The 19,936-nt window shown below is 52.1% G+C and overlaps 3 protein-coding genes across 6 annotated transcripts; all 3 read left to right on the top strand.

Annotated features, from left to right (window-relative positions):
• The first annotated feature begins 2,297 nt into the window (after positions 1–2,297).
• Positions 2,298–8,381, top strand: hat1 (histone acetyltransferase 1). 2 transcript variants are annotated; one of them, XM_042344287.1, is made up of 11 exons: positions 2,298–2,322; positions 3,314–3,385; positions 3,703–3,778; positions 4,335–4,455; positions 4,710–4,889; positions 5,257–5,378; positions 5,892–5,996; positions 6,293–6,399; positions 6,741–6,892; positions 7,370–7,486; positions 7,963–8,381. In XM_042344287.1, exons 1-11 carry the CDS (start codon positions 2,316–2,318, stop codon positions 8,125–8,127), a joined length of 1,224 nt encoding a protein of 407 aa, XP_042200221.1. In that variant the 5' UTR covers positions 2,298–2,315; the 3' UTR covers positions 8,128–8,381. The 2 variants fall into 2 exon arrangements, with proteins under 2 accessions (XP_042200221.1, XP_042200220.1); XM_042344286.1 differs by having other exon boundaries at positions 2,322–2,353.
• Positions 8,382–11,639: 3,258 nt separating this feature from the next.
• On the top strand, positions 11,640–16,684 carry LOC103189505. Of its 3 annotated transcripts, none has more exons than XM_042344344.1 (5): positions 11,640–11,889; positions 14,096–14,137; positions 14,554–14,716; positions 15,410–15,519; positions 15,979–16,684. In XM_042344344.1, the coding sequence occupies exons 2-5, from the start codon at positions 14,105–14,107 to the stop codon at positions 16,165–16,167; spliced, it is 495 nt and encodes a 164-aa protein (XP_042200278.1). In that variant the 5' UTR covers positions 11,640–11,889; positions 14,096–14,104; the 3' UTR covers positions 16,168–16,684. The 3 variants fall into 3 exon arrangements, with proteins under 3 accessions (XP_042200278.1, XP_042200276.1, XP_042200277.1); XM_042344342.1 differs by having other exon boundaries at positions 11,644–11,889; positions 15,910–16,684; XM_042344343.1 differs by lacking the exon at positions 11,640–11,889 and adding an exon at positions 12,457–12,593 and having other exon boundaries at positions 15,910–16,684.
• On the top strand, positions 16,212–18,861 carry LOC121850963 (E3 ubiquitin-protein ligase DTX3L-like). Its single transcript, XM_042344345.1, is given in 4 exon segments — positions 16,212–16,535; positions 16,538–17,308; positions 17,592–17,809; positions 18,271–18,861. Coding segments are annotated over 4 exon segments (1,383 nt in total). The 3' UTR covers positions 18,341–18,861.
• Positions 18,862–19,936: the final 1,075 nt, after the last annotated feature.

The following is a 19,936-nucleotide window of genomic DNA, read 5'->3' on the forward strand; positions in this document are numbered from 1 at the left end:
ACAGTATATTCTGTGAAGCGCTTTGAGACCTCTGGAAGACGTGAAAAGCGCTATATCAAATGCAAGGATTATTATATTATGTGAAGAAATTTATCAAACACTAAATGAAACCCATTCTCTGCACAGAAAGGGACCATTCTGCCCACTGTCTGTGTCCCAGCGCCTTGGGTCGTTCTCCCGACGCGAAAGGCGCTTTACAAATGTAATTTTGTTGTTGTGTCCCTATTTTTCTACCCCGCCTTTCTAATTATTATTACTACTCTCCACTCGTACCCTTTTCACTAATCAGCTGTGTACCCGGTGCCCTGTTCATGATGATGGTTGGAGGGGAACCGAGAGATCTTTCAGTTGCAACTTTTATTTCTGAAACGGTTTTGGTTTGACCAAAAGCTATAAGAAAGCTAACCATTGAGGTTTTGTATTAATCGGGAAAACCACATGGTAACAAGCTTTTTTTTTTGCTGCATTTCATTTCCAATTTAGTTGCTGAGATAAACATTGAAAATTATTCTGGGGCCCTGTAGCATATTGGTTGGAGCGCTCGCCTCGCAAGCGAGAGGACCTGGGTTCGAGTCCCAGGCAGTCTCGAAGATGTGATAAGGCGCTATATCAAATGCAAGGATTATTGTTATTAGGTGAACAATAACAGCACAGGAATGGGCCGTGTGACTCGCTCTCTGTATTTTGCCACACACTGACTTTCACGGCTGTTTTTTCAAGTGGAGTTTCCTTGATATTTTCTGTCGTGGCTTCAACAAAGTATTTCATAGTCACAGATAAAGAGCATCTTAAATCAGGCTGGTCCTGAAAGCCTGGTTTATCACCGCAGCCCAGTGCCTGTGTTCTGTTAAGAGAACTAAACATTATCCCGTGGGTAGGATTCACTGCTTCGTCCACCAACCCAGCATCGTGCAATTTCCAGTCTTGTGTTTAATTAGTATTTCATTTGTGTATCGTTGCATTTTTTTAATCTAAAAAAAAAACTTGACATCGTGCTTCATTGTGTGAAAAAAAAAGATAACTTGTATGTGTGGATATTTAACAGATTGTTAGTTATTTGGTGGTAATAATGTCCGCAGTGCATTGCACACCCCCCACCCCCCTCACCCCCATTGCTGGATGCTTGAACGTACCTGGCGGGTTTATCAGCACGACCTCCGTCACTGCCCTCTCACTGACATTCCGTTTTAATTTTTATCCCTCTTTTCAAGTTTCCGACCTATTTATTCCCGCGCTCCTCTGCCAGTAGAGTGTTTTGTAAAGTAACTATCAATGCGGATGAAGTGCAGAACATTGCCTCAATAAAGTGAGCATATTTCAATGGCGTTTGTGTTGTTTGCACGGCCGCGTTACCACGTGTCAAGGGCCGCGATGGAGGGAGGGATGGAGAGCGCGGGGGGGGGGGTGGGGGGTGGGGGGGATGGGGGGGTAATCTCAGGGACCCCACGACAATGGTCTACAATCCCCCAAATCAAATTGGTTACTGGGTCTGTGGCCGTTTGTGGGACATTCCTGATGCGCGTATTGGCTTCTGAGTTTCACCCACAGAGCACACAGTCACTACACTGTACAGGAGACGTGGTCAGGTCCCGGGTTAAACACAAGGATTGTGGAGTCCTGCAGCTCAGTGGTTAGAGCACTCGCTTTGCAAGCGAGAGACCCGGGTTCGATTCCCGGTCCGGGCGAAACCTCACTCCACACACTCGCACCTGACAATAATAATAATAATAATAATAATCCTCCAAAACAAACAAAAACAATAATAAATTAACCATTTTCAACCCACGGCTGTTTGTGGGACACTGCTGTGCGCAATCGGCCGCCGCGTTTCGCCCACAAATATACAGTCAATTCACTTTACAGTCCATTCTGTGAAGCGCTTTGAGACGTCGAGAAGACGACGCGATGAGGAACTGCGCCAAACGCAACGATTATTATTGTTATTAATTATTATTAATTATTGTCATTTTTCCGCACAAACATAAACTCACAGTCCAGACTGACACTGGCGATGGGCGGGGCCGAGCCTGGGGGCGGGGCTGTGGGCGGGGTCTGTGGGTGGGGGCGGGGCTGGGCCGGGGGGGCGGGGTGTGAGGGCGGGGCCGAGGGCTGTGGGGGCGGGACCGGGGCGGAGCTGTGGGTGGGGGCGGGGCCGGGGGCTGTGGGGGCGGAGCTGTGGGTGGGGCCGGGGGTTATGGGGGCGGGGCCGGGGGCTATGGGCGGGGCCAGGGGCTGTGGGGGCGGGGCCGGGGGCTGTGGGCGGGGCCGGGGGCTGTGGGCGGGGCCGGGCCGGGGGGCGGGGCTCTGGGGCAGACATGGCGGGTAAGTGACAACAATATGGCGGCGCTGTCAGGTCCGCGCGAAGCACAAACCCCCAAACCCCACACACAGCCTCGGCCTCGGGCACAGAGAGAGCCGAGACCCGAGACCCGGGGCCCGAGCCGCCGCCTCACTGTCTGTCTGTCTGTGGGCGCCTCAGCCGCGGCCTCGGTCGGTTCCCGGCGGGAATAGCGGAGCCTCCGGCCTGTGACCCCCCCCCCACCCCCTCACACACCCCCTCACACACACCCACACACACCCCCTCACACCCCCTCACACACACCCTCACACACACCCTCACACACCCCTCACACACCCCCTCACACACCCCCTCACACACCCCCTCACACACCCCCTCACACACACCCTCACACACCCCCTCACACACCCCCTCACACACCCTCACACACCCCCTCACACACCCCCTCACACACACCCTCACACACCCCCTCACACACACCCACACACACCCCCACACACACCCCCTCACACACCCCCTCACACACCCCCTCACACACCCCCTCACACACCCCCACACACACACCCTCACACACACCCACACACCCCCACACACACCCCCACACACCCCCTCACACACACCCCCACACACACACCCCCACACACCCCCACACACCCCCTCACACACACCCCCCCACACCCTCACCCCTCACATCCCTCCCTCACCCCACACACCCCCACACACACACACCCCCTCACCCCTCACACACACCCCTACACAAACCACCCTCACCAGAGGGTGTGTATGTGTGGGGGGTGTCTGTGTGGGGTGGTGTGTGTGGGGTGTGGGGGTGTCGGGGTGTGGGGGGGGGAGTGTGGGGGGGGGAGTGTGGGGGGGGTGTGTGTGAGGGGGTGTGGGGGTGTGTGTGTGTGGGGTGTGGGTTAGGGGTGTGGGGGGGTGTGGGGGGGGGGTGTGGGGGGAGTGAGGCGGTGATTCGAGTTGAGGTGATTTCTAAATGTTGGTGTAATTTTTCAGATCTCCTAAATCTTGAAAAGAAGTTATCGGAATACAAGAGCGACACCAACAAAGCCGTGCGGCTGAAGTTAGGTGAGCGGTGCGTGAGGGTGAGGTGTGTGTGTGAGGGTGGGGTGAGGTGTGTGAGGGTGGGGTGTGTGTGAGGGTGGGGTGTGTGTGAGAGGTGTGTGTGAGGGTGGAGTATGTGTGAGGGTGGGGTGTGTGTGTGAGGGTGGGGTGTGTGTGAGAGGTGTGTGTGAGGGTGAGGTGTGTGTGAGGGTGAGGTGTGTGTGAGGTGTGTGTGAGGGAATTCGCACCATTTACGTTTGGAATAATTGCCAAAATTATTTGGAGACGGTGACTTGATGTGGAGCAAACGTCAGTGGGAACCTGTTTGTTTGTGTTGACAGTTCGCTTCCCCGAGGACCTGGAGGATGAGAGCACGACCTTCAACCCCCTGTACAGCCACCAGGTGTTTGGAGACGAGTACGTAGAGTTCGGACACGTCTCGCGCTGTATTGGCCGACGCCTCTCATCCCGTCCTTCGTCACCGTCTGTAGATCTTTCGTTGGCCGCGGAGCTACATTTGTCGGGTGCTTTGCCGATGGTTGTTGATGTGACAAGTGCTGCAACGAGTTCCCAGTAACCTGCCGATGGACCTGCACATTTCGATCATTAGAATGATGCGGCGCAGGAGGAGGCCATTCAGCCCACCTTGTCCGTTGCCGGCACTTTGAAAAGAGCTTCCGATTTAATCCCACTTCCCTCTCTCTCTCTCTCTCCACCTCCCGTAGCCCTGGAATTTTGTCCTCCCCCCAAATACCCCTATCTACTTCTCTCTCTTGAAACTTGTTACTGAATCGGCTGCCGCCAGCCTTTCAGGCCACGGTTCCGGATCCCAACAGCGCTCTGGGTGAAAATCCTTCCACTGTCTTGCCCCCGAATCCCACCTCTGCAACCTTCTCCCAACTACACTGTCCCAGCCGTTCCCCTCTCTCTCCTTGTTTTCCTTTCTCCGTGACTGTCTGTCCTTCGCTTCCAGGGAATCGGTATTTGGTTACCGGGATCTGGAGATCCAGCTGTACTACAGCACCTGTAGCCTGGCCACATTCTTCAATGTCCGTTACACCAGCAAAGTCACCGAGAAGTACGGCAACGTGGAGGTAAGCACCTGACCAGGAGTCTTACAGCGGCTTCACAGAAAATACTGTGTATTTTGTGGCCGAAACGCGGCAGCCGATTGCGCACAGCAGTGCCCCCACAAACAGCCGTGGATTAAATGACCACATTATTATTTTTGGAGGGTTTATTAACCTCCAGAAAGCGATCCGCCGAGGAATTCACAATTATTATAAACCATTTGTGTCGCTCCCCCACCCGGCCCTGCCCACCCCCAACCCTCCTACCCACCCCACAGGTGGATGAGATCGAGAACAAGCTGTTGGAGTACCTGCCGGCTGGTTACTGCACCAGCCTGGATGAGTTTGTGGTGCAGCTGGAAAAGGACGCCTCCTTCAGGCCGTTCGGGGAACTGATCCACTCGTACAAGGTGCAGGACGTGAAGGAGGGGCTGGAGTTGCACTACGAGATCTACAAGGTGAGCGAGCGTCGCTGAGGACCTCTCGGGGTGGTTTGTTTTTGCTGGAGCAGAGAACAACAACAACAGTTACCCAGTGTCTCTCAAGTCAGGAGGACGTCCCAAGGCGCCTGGACAGTCAGGGATCCATATCTGAGCTGGGGGGGGTTGGGATCAGGAGGGGTGAAGGGCGGTCGGAGGGAGGGTAGGGATAGGAAGGTGAACGAAGGCGCGGACGGTCGAAGAGGAGGGTCTTGAAGGATAAATTCAGGAATGGTTTTGAGAGTTCCTGCGTCCCCCGATTGGTGAATTATTTACGGAGGCGTCGCAAGGGTTGTTCTCTGAGGCTGTGCTCCGTGTCACTGACGGGATTCCCTCCTTGCTGCAGACAGACATCAGTTGCCCTGGCTTCCGGGAATACCACCAGCGGCTACAGACCTTCCTCATCTGGTTCATCGAGACGGCCAGCTTCATCGACACTGACGATGACAAATGGCACTACTTTCTGGTGTAAGTAACACCGACTGAAGGTGTTTAACAGTGTATATTAAACGTCCCGGTACCAGCCCCTTCCCCTCGATGCCATACAAGCTCCGGGTCAAGACCTTCCTCATGAACTCCTTCGATTAGTTAACAACAATTCACAATCCCTCCGCAAAAAATAATCATAATTGGTCACTCAGTCCACGAATGTTGGTGGGACTTCGCTGAGCGCAGGTGGCTGCTGTGTTTCGCCCACAAAAATATACAGTGACGGCACTTCATAGTGTACCCTATGAAGCGCTTTGAGAACGTCTCGAAGACGTGATAAGGCGCCGGGTCAAATGCCACGATTATATTATTATTAACTGCACTTTCGGCCATTCCCCCCCCCTCAGCCCCCAGCCCCCAGCTTGGGTGCAAACCTTAGACTGTCCAGGGTCTTGTGAGTCCTTCTAATATGAAAGGCGTCAGGATCAGTGTAAATGCGTGTGTTGTATGTTTATGTTTATGTTTACCCGCTCTCGCCGTGTTGCTGTGCAGGTTTGAAAAGTACTTGGAGTCTGGGTCTCCTCGCTACGCCACAGTGGGCTACATGACTGTCTACAATTTCTACGCGTATCCTGACAAAGTCCGGCCCCGAATCGGGTAAGCAGGAAACGGCAAGGAATTTGAGCCGTGAACTGGGGCTGTTTGAGCTCACAGTCCAGGCTGACTCTCCAGTGCAGCACTGGAGGGGAGAAGAGCTGCACTGTCAGCCCATCGTGCCTGTGCCGGCTCTTTGAAGAGCCACCAACTAGTCCCACTCAGTCCCCCGCTCTTACCCTATTGCTCTGCGCACGTTTCCTTTTCGAGGCCCTATCCAATTCCCTCCACTCCCTCAGTTGATGCTGTTCACAGATGAGCTGGGAGTTGAGGCTGTTATTCTGTTTTTCTCTCTCCAGACAGATGCTCGTGTTGCCCCCGTTCCAAGGGGAAGGTCACGGGGCACAGTTGATGGAGACGGTTCAGAAGTTTTACACAGCGATGCCTTCTGTGCTGGACGTCACAGGTCAGTGTCCTTCTCCGCTCACCAGCAGTGACTGGCCTTGTGTTCTGTGGATAGAATCATACAATCCTCCAGCTCAGGAGCAGCCCGTTCAGTTTGCGCTGCTGTGTTTCTCACATGTCAGCCCGGTCTCACTCTCCTCACTGGGCTAGAAGATTGGTGGTGGTGGGGGTGGGGTTCAAGCCCCACGTCAGGACTCAGCTCACAGGCTGACGTTTCAGTGTGTTGACAACAGCGCCTGATCACATCGTTGAGATGTCTCAAAGCGCTTCACAGGATACGCTGTGTTTATTTTGCGGGGGAAACGTAAGCATGTTTGACCGTGTCCCTGTTGGAAATTTCAGCCGAAGAGCCTTCGGAGGACTTTGTGAAGTTGCGAGACTTTGTGCTGAGCAAGCTGTGCCAGGGGCTACCCGGGTTCGAGCCCCAAAAACTGGCCAAGGGATTCAGCGCCGAGATGGTGGAGCAGGCCAAACACACCTGGAAAATAAATAAGGTAAATCTATCTCTTAATTATACGTCCCCTTGTTCTCTCTGGCCCTCTCCACCACCCCCACCCCCGGCCCTCTCCCCAAGAGGTGAGGGGTCTGTACTTAGGGACAGTTCTAAAATAATAATAATAAATTGGTCACTCAATCCACAACTGTTTGGGGGACACTGCTGTGTGCAATTGGCTGCCGCGTTTCACCCACAAAATATACAGTCAACAACAACAACCTGTATTTATATAGCGCCCTTCACGCAGGGTAACCTCCCGGAGCACTTTACAGTCACTACACTTTACAGTGTGACCTGTCAAGCGCTTTGAGACGTCTCGAAGACATGATAAAGCGCTGGGTCAAAAGCAACGCTTATTATTGTGGTTCAGTCTCTCACCGTAAGTGGGTTTGGGAACACCAAGTGACGGGATCCGGGCAGTGAGGAGGGGAGTGTGAGCGATATCCCACTCACTGAGGCTCGTTCCTCTCCTCAGCATCACGCACGAAGAGTCTACGAAATTCTCCGGCTTCGAAGCACCAACATGAGCGACCCCGAACAGAGCCGCGAGTACCGGCTGGAGGTGAAGCGCAGGCTGGCCATTCCCTTCAAGGTAATTATTACCCTCCCCGCTATTATGGAGCTCATCGCTTAGAGCCCTCGCCTCGCGAGCCAGAGGACCCGGGTTCGATTCCCGGGCGGGTCAGGTCAGGGCGAAACATTGGGCAAGTTTCCTTACTCCCCACACACACACACACACACACACACAGACACGACTCTGTTTACCAGCAGTGTGTTTACCAGTAGGAACTCGGTTGTTAGTCGATTGGAGGATCGCTTTCCGGGGATAACAATTCCTTCAAAATAATAATAATAATAATAATTTGGACATTCAATCCACGGCTGTTGGTGGGGACGTCGCTGTGCACAATCGGCTGCCGCGCTTCGCCCACAAAATATACAGTCGATTCACTTTACAGTGTGTCCTGTGAGGCGCTCGGTGATGTCCCGAAGACGTGATGAGGCGCCGGGTCAAACGCGAAGGTTGATATTATTGTCATTGGTCTTTTTTATTTCCTTAACCCACAGAAGAACAAGAAGGAAGCCACACGGCTGTCGCGGGTGATGCCGGAGGATTGGCTGACACAGCAGGCGGAGGTGAGCGTCAGCCAGGAACACGAGTACCTGGAGGAGACGTACCAGAGCAACGTGGAGCAATACAGGCGCATTCTGGAGCGGCTGGCACAGCTCTGACGCCAGGCTACCCTCTGACCCCCGGCCTCTGACCCCTGACCCCAGGCTCCCCCCTGACCCCCCCCAGGGGGACGTCGCTGGGTTTTAGCCAACGGCGAAGACGCTCCTTCAGGTCAGGATAAACGAGAGGCTTCGCGTGGCTTAGACTCCACTTTGGTTCTTGTTCCCATCACCTGCTTCATGTCCCAAACCCCGAGTCCGTCCGGGTTCAAAAGGTACAAACCCGGAAACGCAGTTCACTGTTTCATCTTTGGGAATTGTCTACAATTGCGCTTCTCCCCCTCCCTCCTCCTCCTCCTCCTCCTCACTACCCCCCACCCTCTATCCACCCCCCTCTCCTCCTCCCAGTGCTCGGGGTAGCAATGGTGTCTGACACACGTGGAAACCCATCAGGGTATCAGCATTGCTGAGAAACAACTTTGTTTTGTTAGTTGAGGAAGGTCACACGGCCGGTGCTGAGCTACTTCCCCCCTCTCTCTCTCTCTCTCTCTCTCTCTCACTCACTCACTCACTCACTCACTCACTCACTCACTCACTCACTCACTCACTCACTCACTCACTCACCCACCCACCCACCCACCCACCCACCCACTCACTCACTCACTCACTCACTCTCTCACTCTCTCACTCTCTCACTCTCTCACTCTCTCACTCACTCACTCACTCACTCACAGGGGAGGGGAGGGGAGGGTAAGAATGAGTTAGAGTCCTGATCGCTTCCTGTGACATCTGCTGGAAGTTGTGTGTGTGTGTGAGAGAGAGAGAGAGAGCGCGACAGTAAGTAATCCTTGTGTGTGTTTGTGACTATGTGATGTTCAATGTGGAGACACAAAGTTAGAGCTAATCTCCCTAACAGGCGCGATAAGGCACTCTATCAAATGTAAGGATTATTATTATTATTATTAGCCACAGATCACACACCACCTCAGGAATGGCCTCTCAGGCGAGATGCTGGAGTTGTCCCTACTCTCTAACACACACACACACACACTACACACTCACTGTCACCTGTGTTAGCTGCCAGTTTCGCACATGGGATGAGGGTGGGAGAGGAAGAGTTGTATTTGGCACAATATACACAGTCCGTTCACTTTACAGTGTATCCTGTGAAGCGCTTTGAGACGTTTGACAACGTGATTAGGCGCTGTGTCAAACGCGAGGATTATTATGGTTCTTCTCATTAAAGGGAGCAAAACAAAGAGCCTTTGATGGTGTTTCTCGGCAGTGTTTATATCCCGAGTGTGTCAGGTGCCTGAGCTCCACAACGCCTCCCCGTGGCTTCTGTTTATTGTGGATTAATTGGTGTGAGCGCAGTCTGATCTCACTCCCCGAACGGGCATCAAAACTCTCGCTTATCCTCTCGCTGTGAACAGCAGGTCCCCGGGGGTCCCGGACTCGCCCAGACAGCGCTACCTGTTCCCTACAAATAAGTTCTGTTGCCTCTCCCCCCGCCTCCTCTCCCCCCCGCCTCCTCTCCCCCCGCCTCCTCTCCCCCCGCCTCCTCTCCCCCCGCCTCCTCTCCCCCCGCCTCCTCTCCCCCCCGCCTCCTCTCCCCCCCGCCTCCTCTCCCCCCCGCCTCCTCTCCCCCCGCCTCCTCTCCCCCCGCCTCCTCTCCCCTCCTCCAGCCCAAACGCTTCAAATGAAGGTAGACATTGTATAATAAAAAGGGCCAATCTTCGTTTCTCTGTTGAGAAATGCAGTGATTGGGGGGGTGGGGCCCAGGTGGTTTGGTCATCAAAAAGCACTTCATCAATGGGGTCTCTGCCCCCAGACCCCCCCCTCCCCCCCCATTAAAAATAATAATAATAAATTGGTCGCTCAATCCACGGCTGTTTGTTGGACGCTGCTGTGCCCAATTGGCTGCTGCGTTTTGCCCACAAAATATACAGTCACTACACGTTACAGTGTAGCCCGTGAAGCGCTTTGAGACGTCTCGAAGACGTAATAAGGCGCTGTATCAAATGCCAGGATTATTATTATTCCCAGACAGAGGGAGGGAGGGAGAGAGGGAGGGAGGGAGGGAGAGCAAACCAAAAATAACTGGTGCAAATGCACTTAGGATTCAGGGACATTTCCTGGTCCCTCCTTGTGCTGCGCTCGGTATTGGAGGTGCTCTCAGCATTTGGGGCTTGGGGAGGGGGCAGAGGGTCCCTGACTGAAGTGTTTGTAGGACAGGCACACGCACGGACAGACAGACAGACGCACACATACAGACAGACACACACACGCGGACAGACACACAGACAGACATACACACACAGACAGACAGACACACACGCGGACAGACAGACACACAGACAGACACACACAGACACACAGACTGCGCGCAGTGTAAGGTGCCATGCAATAATTTTCCGGCAGAACTGTGATTTGCTGTGAGAAGATTTTAATATAAACTTTTTGCTCAGTTCTAACTTGTCGCTGTATTCTGCTGGGAAGTCAAATAAAGTTACTGCCGCCAATTGGGGTTCGTGTGTGTGTGAGATTTTGTGCGTGTGTTTGGATGTGGGCACTTGTGCACATCGTGTGGTGTGTAACTGCTGAGAGCTGAAGGGAACGATGCGCTCAGCCACGTCCCGAAGCCACAACTAAAGCACCAACAGTGACCTGGAGAGGGATCTGCTTCATCCTTCACCCGAGGTCCAGGAGAATTCTTCTTCAGCTGATGGCAGAGACCCCTCACAAAGCTTTCCCAGTGTCCTGGCTGTCAATCTGTCATCTCCAGATGAATTGGAATGAATTCGGTATTCCCTCGGGGCTGTTTGGGGACCTTGACTGCTGTGTTTGCCCACCAGCGCGATCTGCCACCAATCACTCGGGAAAGAAAGCGTTGAGAAGTTTGGGTTTGTGAAGCGATCGTAGTTTTCCCCCATGTTTTGAATTTGCAAACGTGGGAGTTTCCTACAAACAGTCGTGGACTGAGTGGCCGCATTTTTTTTTCGGAGGGATTATTACCCGCGGAAAGCGATCCACCGATCGACTTATCAACTGGGTTCCTATTTGCTGCTGGAAACACACAACCATTTCACTTTCCAGTGTATCCTGTGAAGGGCTTTCAGGCGTCTCAACGACGTGATCAAATGCCAGGCCGCGGTCCTTCAAAGTAACTCACTGGCTGGAGGGCACTGCGCTGGCTGGAGGTAATGGGGCGCAGTGAGAGTCGGGGCGCAGTGAAAGTCGGGGCAGGATCTCTGAATCCAGCGCAATCCTCAGAGCAACAAGAGAGAAAATAAAAGCCCAGAAGGCTGTGAATCCTGTCACATTGTCCAGACTGAGGTGTCAGGTCAGGGGATCGGGATACGAGGCAAAGGCGGGTAATTGGAGTTGAGGTCCAGCTCAGCCGTGATCTATTAGAATGGCAGAACAGGTTGGAGGGGCTGAATGGCCTCCTCCTGTTCTCATAGCTATAAGAGCTCCAGAGGCTGGAGAAGGCACAGAGTAAAGCTGTAGGGAAAGTCCCCGCCTTCGGCATCACAGTTGTCAGTTCCTCCCCACATTTCACTTTCAGTTTTGTTTGTGGATCTGCTATGACTGGAGTCAGGCGGTGTGTGTGTCGGTGTGTGTGTGCGTGTGTGTGAGGGGGTCAGCTCCGTGTGTCTGTCCCTGGCTATTGGCCCAGTTGTGGCTGAGGGTGGGGGGGGAGATTTGTGTCTGAACCCGGAGCTGGCGGTGGAGGGGGGGGAAGAGGAGTCCAGGAACAGGAGTTAACCCAAAAGCCTTCTCGAGGAACCAGTATCAACCCTTCAAATCAGTCGGGAAAAGGTATCAGATTCCAAATGTTTCACCGCCTCCGGTTTTACCACTTTTAGAATCCATTTGTTCACAGAATGTTACAGCCAGAAATGGCTCATTTTGGCCCATCCGGTCCTTCCTGTCTCGCCGAGTCCAATGGCCCCCCCTCCCCACCCCCCCTTCTCTCTCTCTCTTTCTCTTACCTTCTTTCGCTTTCACTCTCTGCACCGAATATTCCTCGGCGGGGTGGGGGGGGGGGGCGCGGGCGGGTGGGGGGGGGGGGGCGGGCGGGTGGGGGGGGGGAGGGCGGGCGGGTGGTGGGGGGGGGGGGGGAGGGCGGGCGGGTGGGGGGGGTGTGATAATCCTTTTAAAAAATGTGGTCGCTCAATCCACTACTGTTTATGGGGGACGCTGCCTTGTGCAATTGGCTGCCGTGTTTCGCTATACAGTCACTACACTTTACAACGTATCCCGTGAAGAGCTTTGAAACGTCGCGACGTGATCACGCCCTGTATCAAATGCCAGGATTATTATTATTATTATTATTATTATTGCGGCGGCTGAGCTCCCTGACACACAAATAATCTTAACAGTTTTCGTACAGTTTCTCCTGTCCCCGAACTGCAGTGTGTGACATGTCGTCCTGGCCCTGATGTTGATGTGGACAGTGACACAACCTTCCTGGGGAGGTTTCCGGCAGAAACCAAGTGACGGGGTCAGTGGAGCTCCAGGACGTAAGCAGTGACCAGGGCTCCCTCTCCCTTCTCAATCTCTGGGGTCCCCCTCTCAAGCCTTGGGTCCAGGTCTCATCAACCTGCGCTCTCTGCGGGATTAGGTGAACGAGGAGCGTCCCTGTGGGGAGAGAGACTGCATTGAGTTACAAAAACACACACAAATACACACACACACAAATACACACACACGCAAATACACACACACGCAAATACACACACACAAATACACACACACACAAATACACACACACAAATACACACACACAAATACACACACACACAAATACACACACACGCAAATACACACACACGCAAATACACATAAATACAAATACACACGTACGTGCACACACACACACACACACACAATTTACCCTCAAAATACACGGTTCCTGCAGTATTTTGGTGGGCAATGCCACCATTTTATGACACCTGTTTGTTATCTCTGCCATTTCCTTAATCGCTGTGTGATGATCCGTTCCGCCCACACGGTTCACAAACCTCTGACTTTTGATGTGATGATGAACGTGTTTATCACTCGCTGCTGCGGTGCCCTCTCCTTCTCTCCTACACCCGGATGTCCTTTGCTCTGTTGTTAGCGATCGCCTTCCTCCTCCTCTCCTCTCAGGTGCGCTCTCGGCTCAGAGACTAAAGGTTGTGGGTTCAAGCTCCAGGTCTGGCGCTGACTCGCAGACCTTATTCCCTGGCAGAAATCTATAATAATAATAATAATAATCCCCGCGTTCGATACAGGGCCTGATCACTTCGTCGAGACGTCTCAAAGCGCTTCACGGGATTTTACTGCAAAGTGTAGTGACTGTGTGTTTTGTGGGCAAAACGCGGCAGCCAATTGTGCACAGCGACGTTCCCACAAACAGCCGTGGATTGAGAGACCAATTTATTGTTATAATTTTTTTTTGGAGGGATTATTATCCCCGGAAAAGGCATTCGTCAATTGACTAAGAAGTGGGTTCCTACTGACTGCTGGAAAATAGAGGCGTGTGTCTGTGTGTGTGTGTGTCTGTCTGTGTGTGTGCGCGTGTCTGTCTGTGTGTGTGCGTGTGTCTGTCTGTGTGTGTGCGCGTGTCTGTCTGTGTGTGTGCGTGTCTGTGTGTGTGCGTGTGTGTGTGTGTGTGTCTGTGTGTGTGTCTGTCTGTGTGTGTGCGCGTGTCTGTGTGTGTGTGTCTGTGTGTGTGTCTGTGTGTGTGTGTGTCTGTGTGTGTGTGTGTGTGGGGAGTAAGGAAACTTGCCTAAGGTTCCGCCCTGTCCTGTCCCGGGTCCTCTCTCTTGCTCTAACCACTGAGCTACTGGACTGTCCCATTTGATCTTGAAAGAATCAACACTTTCTGCTTCCACCATTCCCTCCGCGTCCACCCACAGAGTAGGGGGGGGTACGGTGGGGGGGGGGGTTGAATGATTTGACGTTGGTGTGGGTGGGAGGGGGGGGCTGGGGGGTGTTTCCTTGGCCAGCGCTGAACCTCTGAAATAACCTCTTTTTGCAGGACGAAGACATGGACCTTGTGGGAGCTTCGCTCAACGCAGAGGTAAGTGGCCGTGAGGTTCCAGCTGTTGTTTGTCACCTACACACGGGAATCTCCCCGTGGAATGGAATGGAATACGCACTTTAATTCCAGAGAGTATTAGGCGCAGGTTGACGAGAGCCAAGACCTGGGTGGGATGGGGGGGAGCCCAGAGTGTGCATTGGGGGTAACTGCTGGAGTCTAACCAGCTAAACCCACACAGAACTCGGCCATCGAGAGAGAGAGAGAGAGAGAGAGAGCGCTGTCTGGCCAAACTTTCCCACTGCTTGTCCAGCGAGGACCACCTTCCCCGTTAGTTAGTTAATCAGTCAGTCAGTTAGTTAGTTAGTGCCCTTCCAGGTCCTGCCAATGGATGAGCCAGGCCGGGCTGCGCTGTTATCAGCAGTGAGTGCCCTGGGATATTTTTGTTCCTGTTTCAGGATTTACTGAGATCCGTGCTGGTCACTGTTCCCATTGGGAAATTGGAGAGGAATATGGAAAAGCGAATCCAGACTTTCTGCAACAAGAACAAGTTGGGAGACGTGGGAAGAGTCCGGAGCGGAGATCCTGGATCCTGGGTCATCACATTCAAAAATGAGAAAGGTTGGTGGAGCGATACAACAACAAAGTTCCATGTGTAAAGTGCCTTTCACGTCGGGAGGACATCCCAAGATGCTGGACAGCGTCTCGGACCCGAGCTGGAAGTCTTGAGACGGGTCTTGAAGGAGGCAAGGGCTGGGGGGCGAGGTGGAGGGACTGCAGGCTGGAGTTTCAGAGGATGGGGGCAGAGTGGCAATAGTGGGGCAAGTGACGTGGCGGACGTGAAGCAGGCCGGAGCCCGCTGAGTGGAGGGAGCGAGCAGGATGGTAGGGGTGCAGGAGGTCGCAGAGGAGTGGGGAGCAAGAACATGGAGGGCTTTGAAAGTGAGGACCAGGATCTTGTACTGTAATAGATTGAGTGGAGTCCTGTAGCTCAGTGGTTAGAGCACTCGTCTCGCAAACAAGAGAACCTGGGTTTGAATCCTGGGCGGGTCAGGGAGAAACCTTGAGCAAGTTCCCTGACCCAGGACTCCTCTGTGTACCGAGCAGTAAGTAGGAACCCAATTGTTAGTCAATTGGCTTTTCTGGGGGTTATAATCCCTTCAAAAAAAAAATAATTCAACTGGACTCAATCCGAGACTGTTTGTGGAGACACTGCTCTGCTCAATTGGCAATAATACTTCATAGAAAAATAATTCCTTCAGAAATCAGTTTGATATGAACTAAGAAATCTCTCCCTCTTTCTCTCTTTGCGCAGCTGCCAAGGAAATTCTATCCATGAAGTCCATTCGCCTTGAGGATTACGGGGATGTGAAGATATCCGATCCTGGACTCACACACCAGGCGACTGTGAGGGACACACAGCAGGTAATGGAGATGTTCTCTTATCCCCTCGTTCCCTCCGTTCCACCATCGGTGGCCACGCTTCCAGCCACTACGCCCCAAAACTCTGGGGCTCTCTCCCTCTATCCCTCCGCCTCCTCCTTCCTCATCTTCAGGTCGCACCCGAAGACCTTCCTCAGCGTTCTGCTCCACCACTGTCAATCGCTCTGGGACACTGCCCTGTGAGAGGGGGCGCTGTGTAAACACAAGAAACGGGGGGAGGGGGTCGTTTTATTACGGAAACATCTGCCGAAGTGAAGCGTCTCGTGTTGTGAGGATTATCACGTCACAGACAATAGCCTCTCTAATCTCTCTCTCTCATCTCTCTTTCTCTCTCTCTCTCTTTCTAATCTCTCTCTCTCTCTGTTGGTTAAGTCGCTGGACGACAAAATGGGGAAATCGCAGGACAACCAGTTGGGCTCCTCCATGTCTCTACCCAATCAGGTGCGCAGCGACACTCCCAATCTCAACCAAGGAGGAGGAACAGCCCTTGATAAGGGGATGAGGATCCAACAAGGCAGAGATCAAGGTGCAACGGCCGCTGTTGACCAAGACTTCTCTCCATCTACGCCTGGCAGGCCAGCGGTCATGGGGGCAACAAGTCCACAAAGAAAATCCATGACATCAAGCTAGACACCATCTCCCTTCCTCTCCATCACTACGACTACATCAGCAAAATGTACGAGAGAGAAATACAAGTCATTTGTGATAAGTACAAAGTGGATCTCTGTCCTGAAGTCAAGTTGAGTGTCCGAGCTCAGGGGCACTTTTCAGTAAAAAAGGCACAAGATGAATACAGCAAAATCTTCCAGGAAGTCATTCCAAATCTTGAGAAAAGGTCCATTCCTTTCCCTCCCGATGTGAAGGACGAGATGCCTAAAATCCTGGCCAAGTATTCAAAACTCATGGCTGACAAAGTGAAGGATGGATATTCACTGACCGGACCTCGGCAAGAAATTGACTGTGCTGAGGGGAGGTTTGGAGAGCTGTGCATAGGTCGGAGCAAGAGAAGAATTCTGGGAGCAAGTTCCTTGATGAGGGGTTTGACATTAACCCTTTTCACTGCCACGTTCTCAGGCTGGAGTTCGCAGCAGAATTAATAGACATCGAGAACAAGTACAAAGTTTTAATTAACTTTCATGACAAAGACTCAGATATGAAGAGACTGTGCATCAAATCACCATTAGGGAGTTCCAGTATGGTCAGGCAGGCTCTTGAGGTCCTCATTTCCTTTTATCAGACAGTTGGGACCAATATGGTAATGGTGCATTTGGAGAGAGGGGCAGATCTCGAGGCTGTGGTTAAAGCCTGGCACACGGTGAGGAGCAAGTACAGAAATATGTTTGTAGAGAATTCCAGAATGTTCTCTTTGGCTGGGATGAAAGAAACAGTGGTCGAGGCCGTCAATGAGCTGCACGCCATGTTGGGAAGGAAAGTGTTTCAGGAAGTCCCTGGTTTGGGCAAATGGAGCGATGTGAAGATCAGCAAGCAGGCAGGAGGGAACATGGATGATCAGGATAACAAGTGCCCCATCTGCCTCGATTTTATGAAGAATAAAAAAACCCTGCAGTGTAAACACTCTTTCTGCACCTCGTGTATTGAAATGGCTCTGACCAACAGGAACTGCTGCCCTATCTGCCAAACCGTGTTCGGCTCGATGCAAGGAAACCAACCCGACGGCACCATGTCTCAGCATATTCTGCAGTCCTCACTGCCAGGCTTCAACTGCCCCACCATCGTCATCAAGTACGACATCCCGGACGGGATTCAGCAGGTAACACGGAACACGAAAAGTCACAGGATAGTCCCAAATGGACACGTGTTTCCAAAAAATAATAATACAATAATAATTTGGTCACTCGACCCACGACCGTGTGTGGGGACGTCGCTGGGCGCGATTGGCTGCCGTGTTTCGACCACAAAATACACAGTCACTACACTTTACAGTATATTCCGTGAAGCGCTTTGAGACGTCTCGAAGACGTGATGAGGCGCCGGGTCAAATGCGAGGATTATTATTATAATTCTGATTATTAACAATAACTTTATTGTAACAGAGATGTCACCCAAACCCGGGCCAGCGCTTCACAGGCACCTCGAGGACTGCGTATCTCCCCAACAACCGGGAAGGACAACACGTGATGAAGTTATTGAAAAAAGCCTTCCACCTGAAGCATATCTTCACAGTGGGGACGTCAATCACCTCGGGACAGAAGGACGTGGTGACCTGGAACGACATCCACCACAAGACCAGCCAGTACGGAGGTCCACAGTCGTAAGTGACAGCATCTCAGAAAATAATAATAATAATCCTGGCATTTGATGCAGCGCCTGATCACGTCTTCAAGAGACGTCTCCAAGCGCTCCACAGGAGACGTTGTCACACTTGATTGACGGATCTCTTTATCCAGAGGGCAATTAATGACTGGAACAAGGATTAGCAGGAAAGGGGAGTAGAAGCGGATGCTGGGCCGGGGGGACTTTGCTGATCGGGTGGATGTTCTGAAAGGATGGGATCTCACTGGGCATAGGGTCTCCTTCATCCAAAGCTGAGTTGAAGTGGGGTGGGAGTCAGTGATGAGGGACCACCGTTATAAGATTGTCACAGGAAAAATCCTGTGGGTTGTTGGAATCCCTACGTTCCGAGTCTTCCCTGAAAGGTCGGGATCACAAACCCGACGACCGGGAACTAGTTTGGGCGACGTGTGGCTGAAGATGTGACTGGTTTATTTTCAGGTTCGGGTACCCAGACCCCGGGTATCTCAGCCGGGTTTGTGATGAGTTAAAGGCCAAAGGCATCGTGTGACCCGCCTCCTGCTCCTGAAGACAAACCTCGGCTCAATCAGCGGCCGCAGGAATGGAATCCTCTCGCTCGCTCGCTCGCTCACTCGCCGGCCAGACTCTGCCAATGAATTTTCTTCTCGATTGTTTTACGCTCTGCGCTGCAGGATAGCTCTGGGATTCTCAGCAGGATTTTCGGCTTCGTAGTGCTTGGAGTGAAATCATTAGCACGGACACACACACGGATACACACGCACACATATACACACACAGACATATTCAAACGCAGACCCATACGCACACGCAGACATATACATACACACTAACACAGACATGATCACACGCGTCTGCACACACACAAACACATTGACAGCCCTATCATATTGGCGGAAGGTAATTCATGCCTCTCTCCCTCTTCAGCCTACACCCCCCCCACACCTGCTCCCTCGTCTATTAGACATGATGATGATTTGTTGTCCTGTTAATCTCCAGTCTTGCTCAGCCTCGCCTCGGACACAAATAATAATAAATAATCCTTGTATTTGATAAAGCGGCTTATTGTGTTGAGACATCTCAAAGTGCTTCACAGGATATACTGTAAAGTGTAGTGACTGAGTGTTTTCTGGAAACTGTAACATTTGGGCAACTTAAAATGGACGAGACACCAGCTCCACACCACAGGACGTGGTTTTAGTGTGTCGGGACTGCGTGCGACTGAGACGTCACAGAACTGGGGGTCGAGGGCCCTCGGCTGAAATATTCTCTGAGTCTATGTGGGCGGAAATGAGAGGAAAAGTCACCAAAAAGGGGGTGAGAGGGAGTGGGGTTCGTCATGTAATGGGCAGGAAAGATACTCCCCCCCACCCCCGCCCTCCATCCTCCCCAGTCCTGACCCACAGCTCAGGTCCGAAACACTGACTGTCCAGCGCCTTCGGACGTCCTCGTGAACGGCGCTTCACAAATATAATGTTGTTGTTGTTGTTGCGATACCCTCCCTCACCAGCAGGTGGCGATGTGGAGCTCAATACATTGACTGCGATGGGGATAATAATAAAAATAGAATATTATTATACTGTATAACATGTTATTATGTTATATTAATTTTATAATATTAAATTATTATGGCGATGATTGTTTACACATCGTCACGGTCAACAGCAACAAAAACAGCAGCAACAACAACCACAACAACAGCAGCAGCAGCAAAAGCAACAACAGCAACAACTTGCACACATACATAGTTACGCTGTTGAGCTTCGCAGTGGCTAAAGTTATCATTATTACATAAAACAGATACAAATTCTAAATGAATTTAAAAAAACAGGATGTGTGGACATTACAGGAGGCATAATATGGAGATTATTATTAATCTGATTACTATTTCAATGAAGTGACAAAATTAAATTGTATTTAAATTAAATGATTTCCAGGAATGTAAAAGGTCCAACCGAGGCTCCTCTGCCCACCTCACAGTGAGGTCCACAACCCTCCACAGCGCAAAAACCCTCCACAGCCATCCGTGTTCCTCACTGCTCCTGTGACCTGCTACTTACATGTAGACCTGTTCTCTCCATCTGCCACCCCCCCACTCACCATCGGTGTCAGGCCTTCAGTATCTCTG

The sequence above is a fragment of the Callorhinchus milii genome, unplaced genomic scaffold, assembly GCF_018977255.1.
Source record: "Callorhinchus milii isolate IMCB2004 unplaced genomic scaffold, IMCB_Cmil_1.0 Scaffold27, whole genome shotgun sequence".
Taxonomy (NCBI): domain Eukaryota; kingdom Metazoa; phylum Chordata; class Chondrichthyes; order Chimaeriformes; family Callorhinchidae; genus Callorhinchus; species Callorhinchus milii.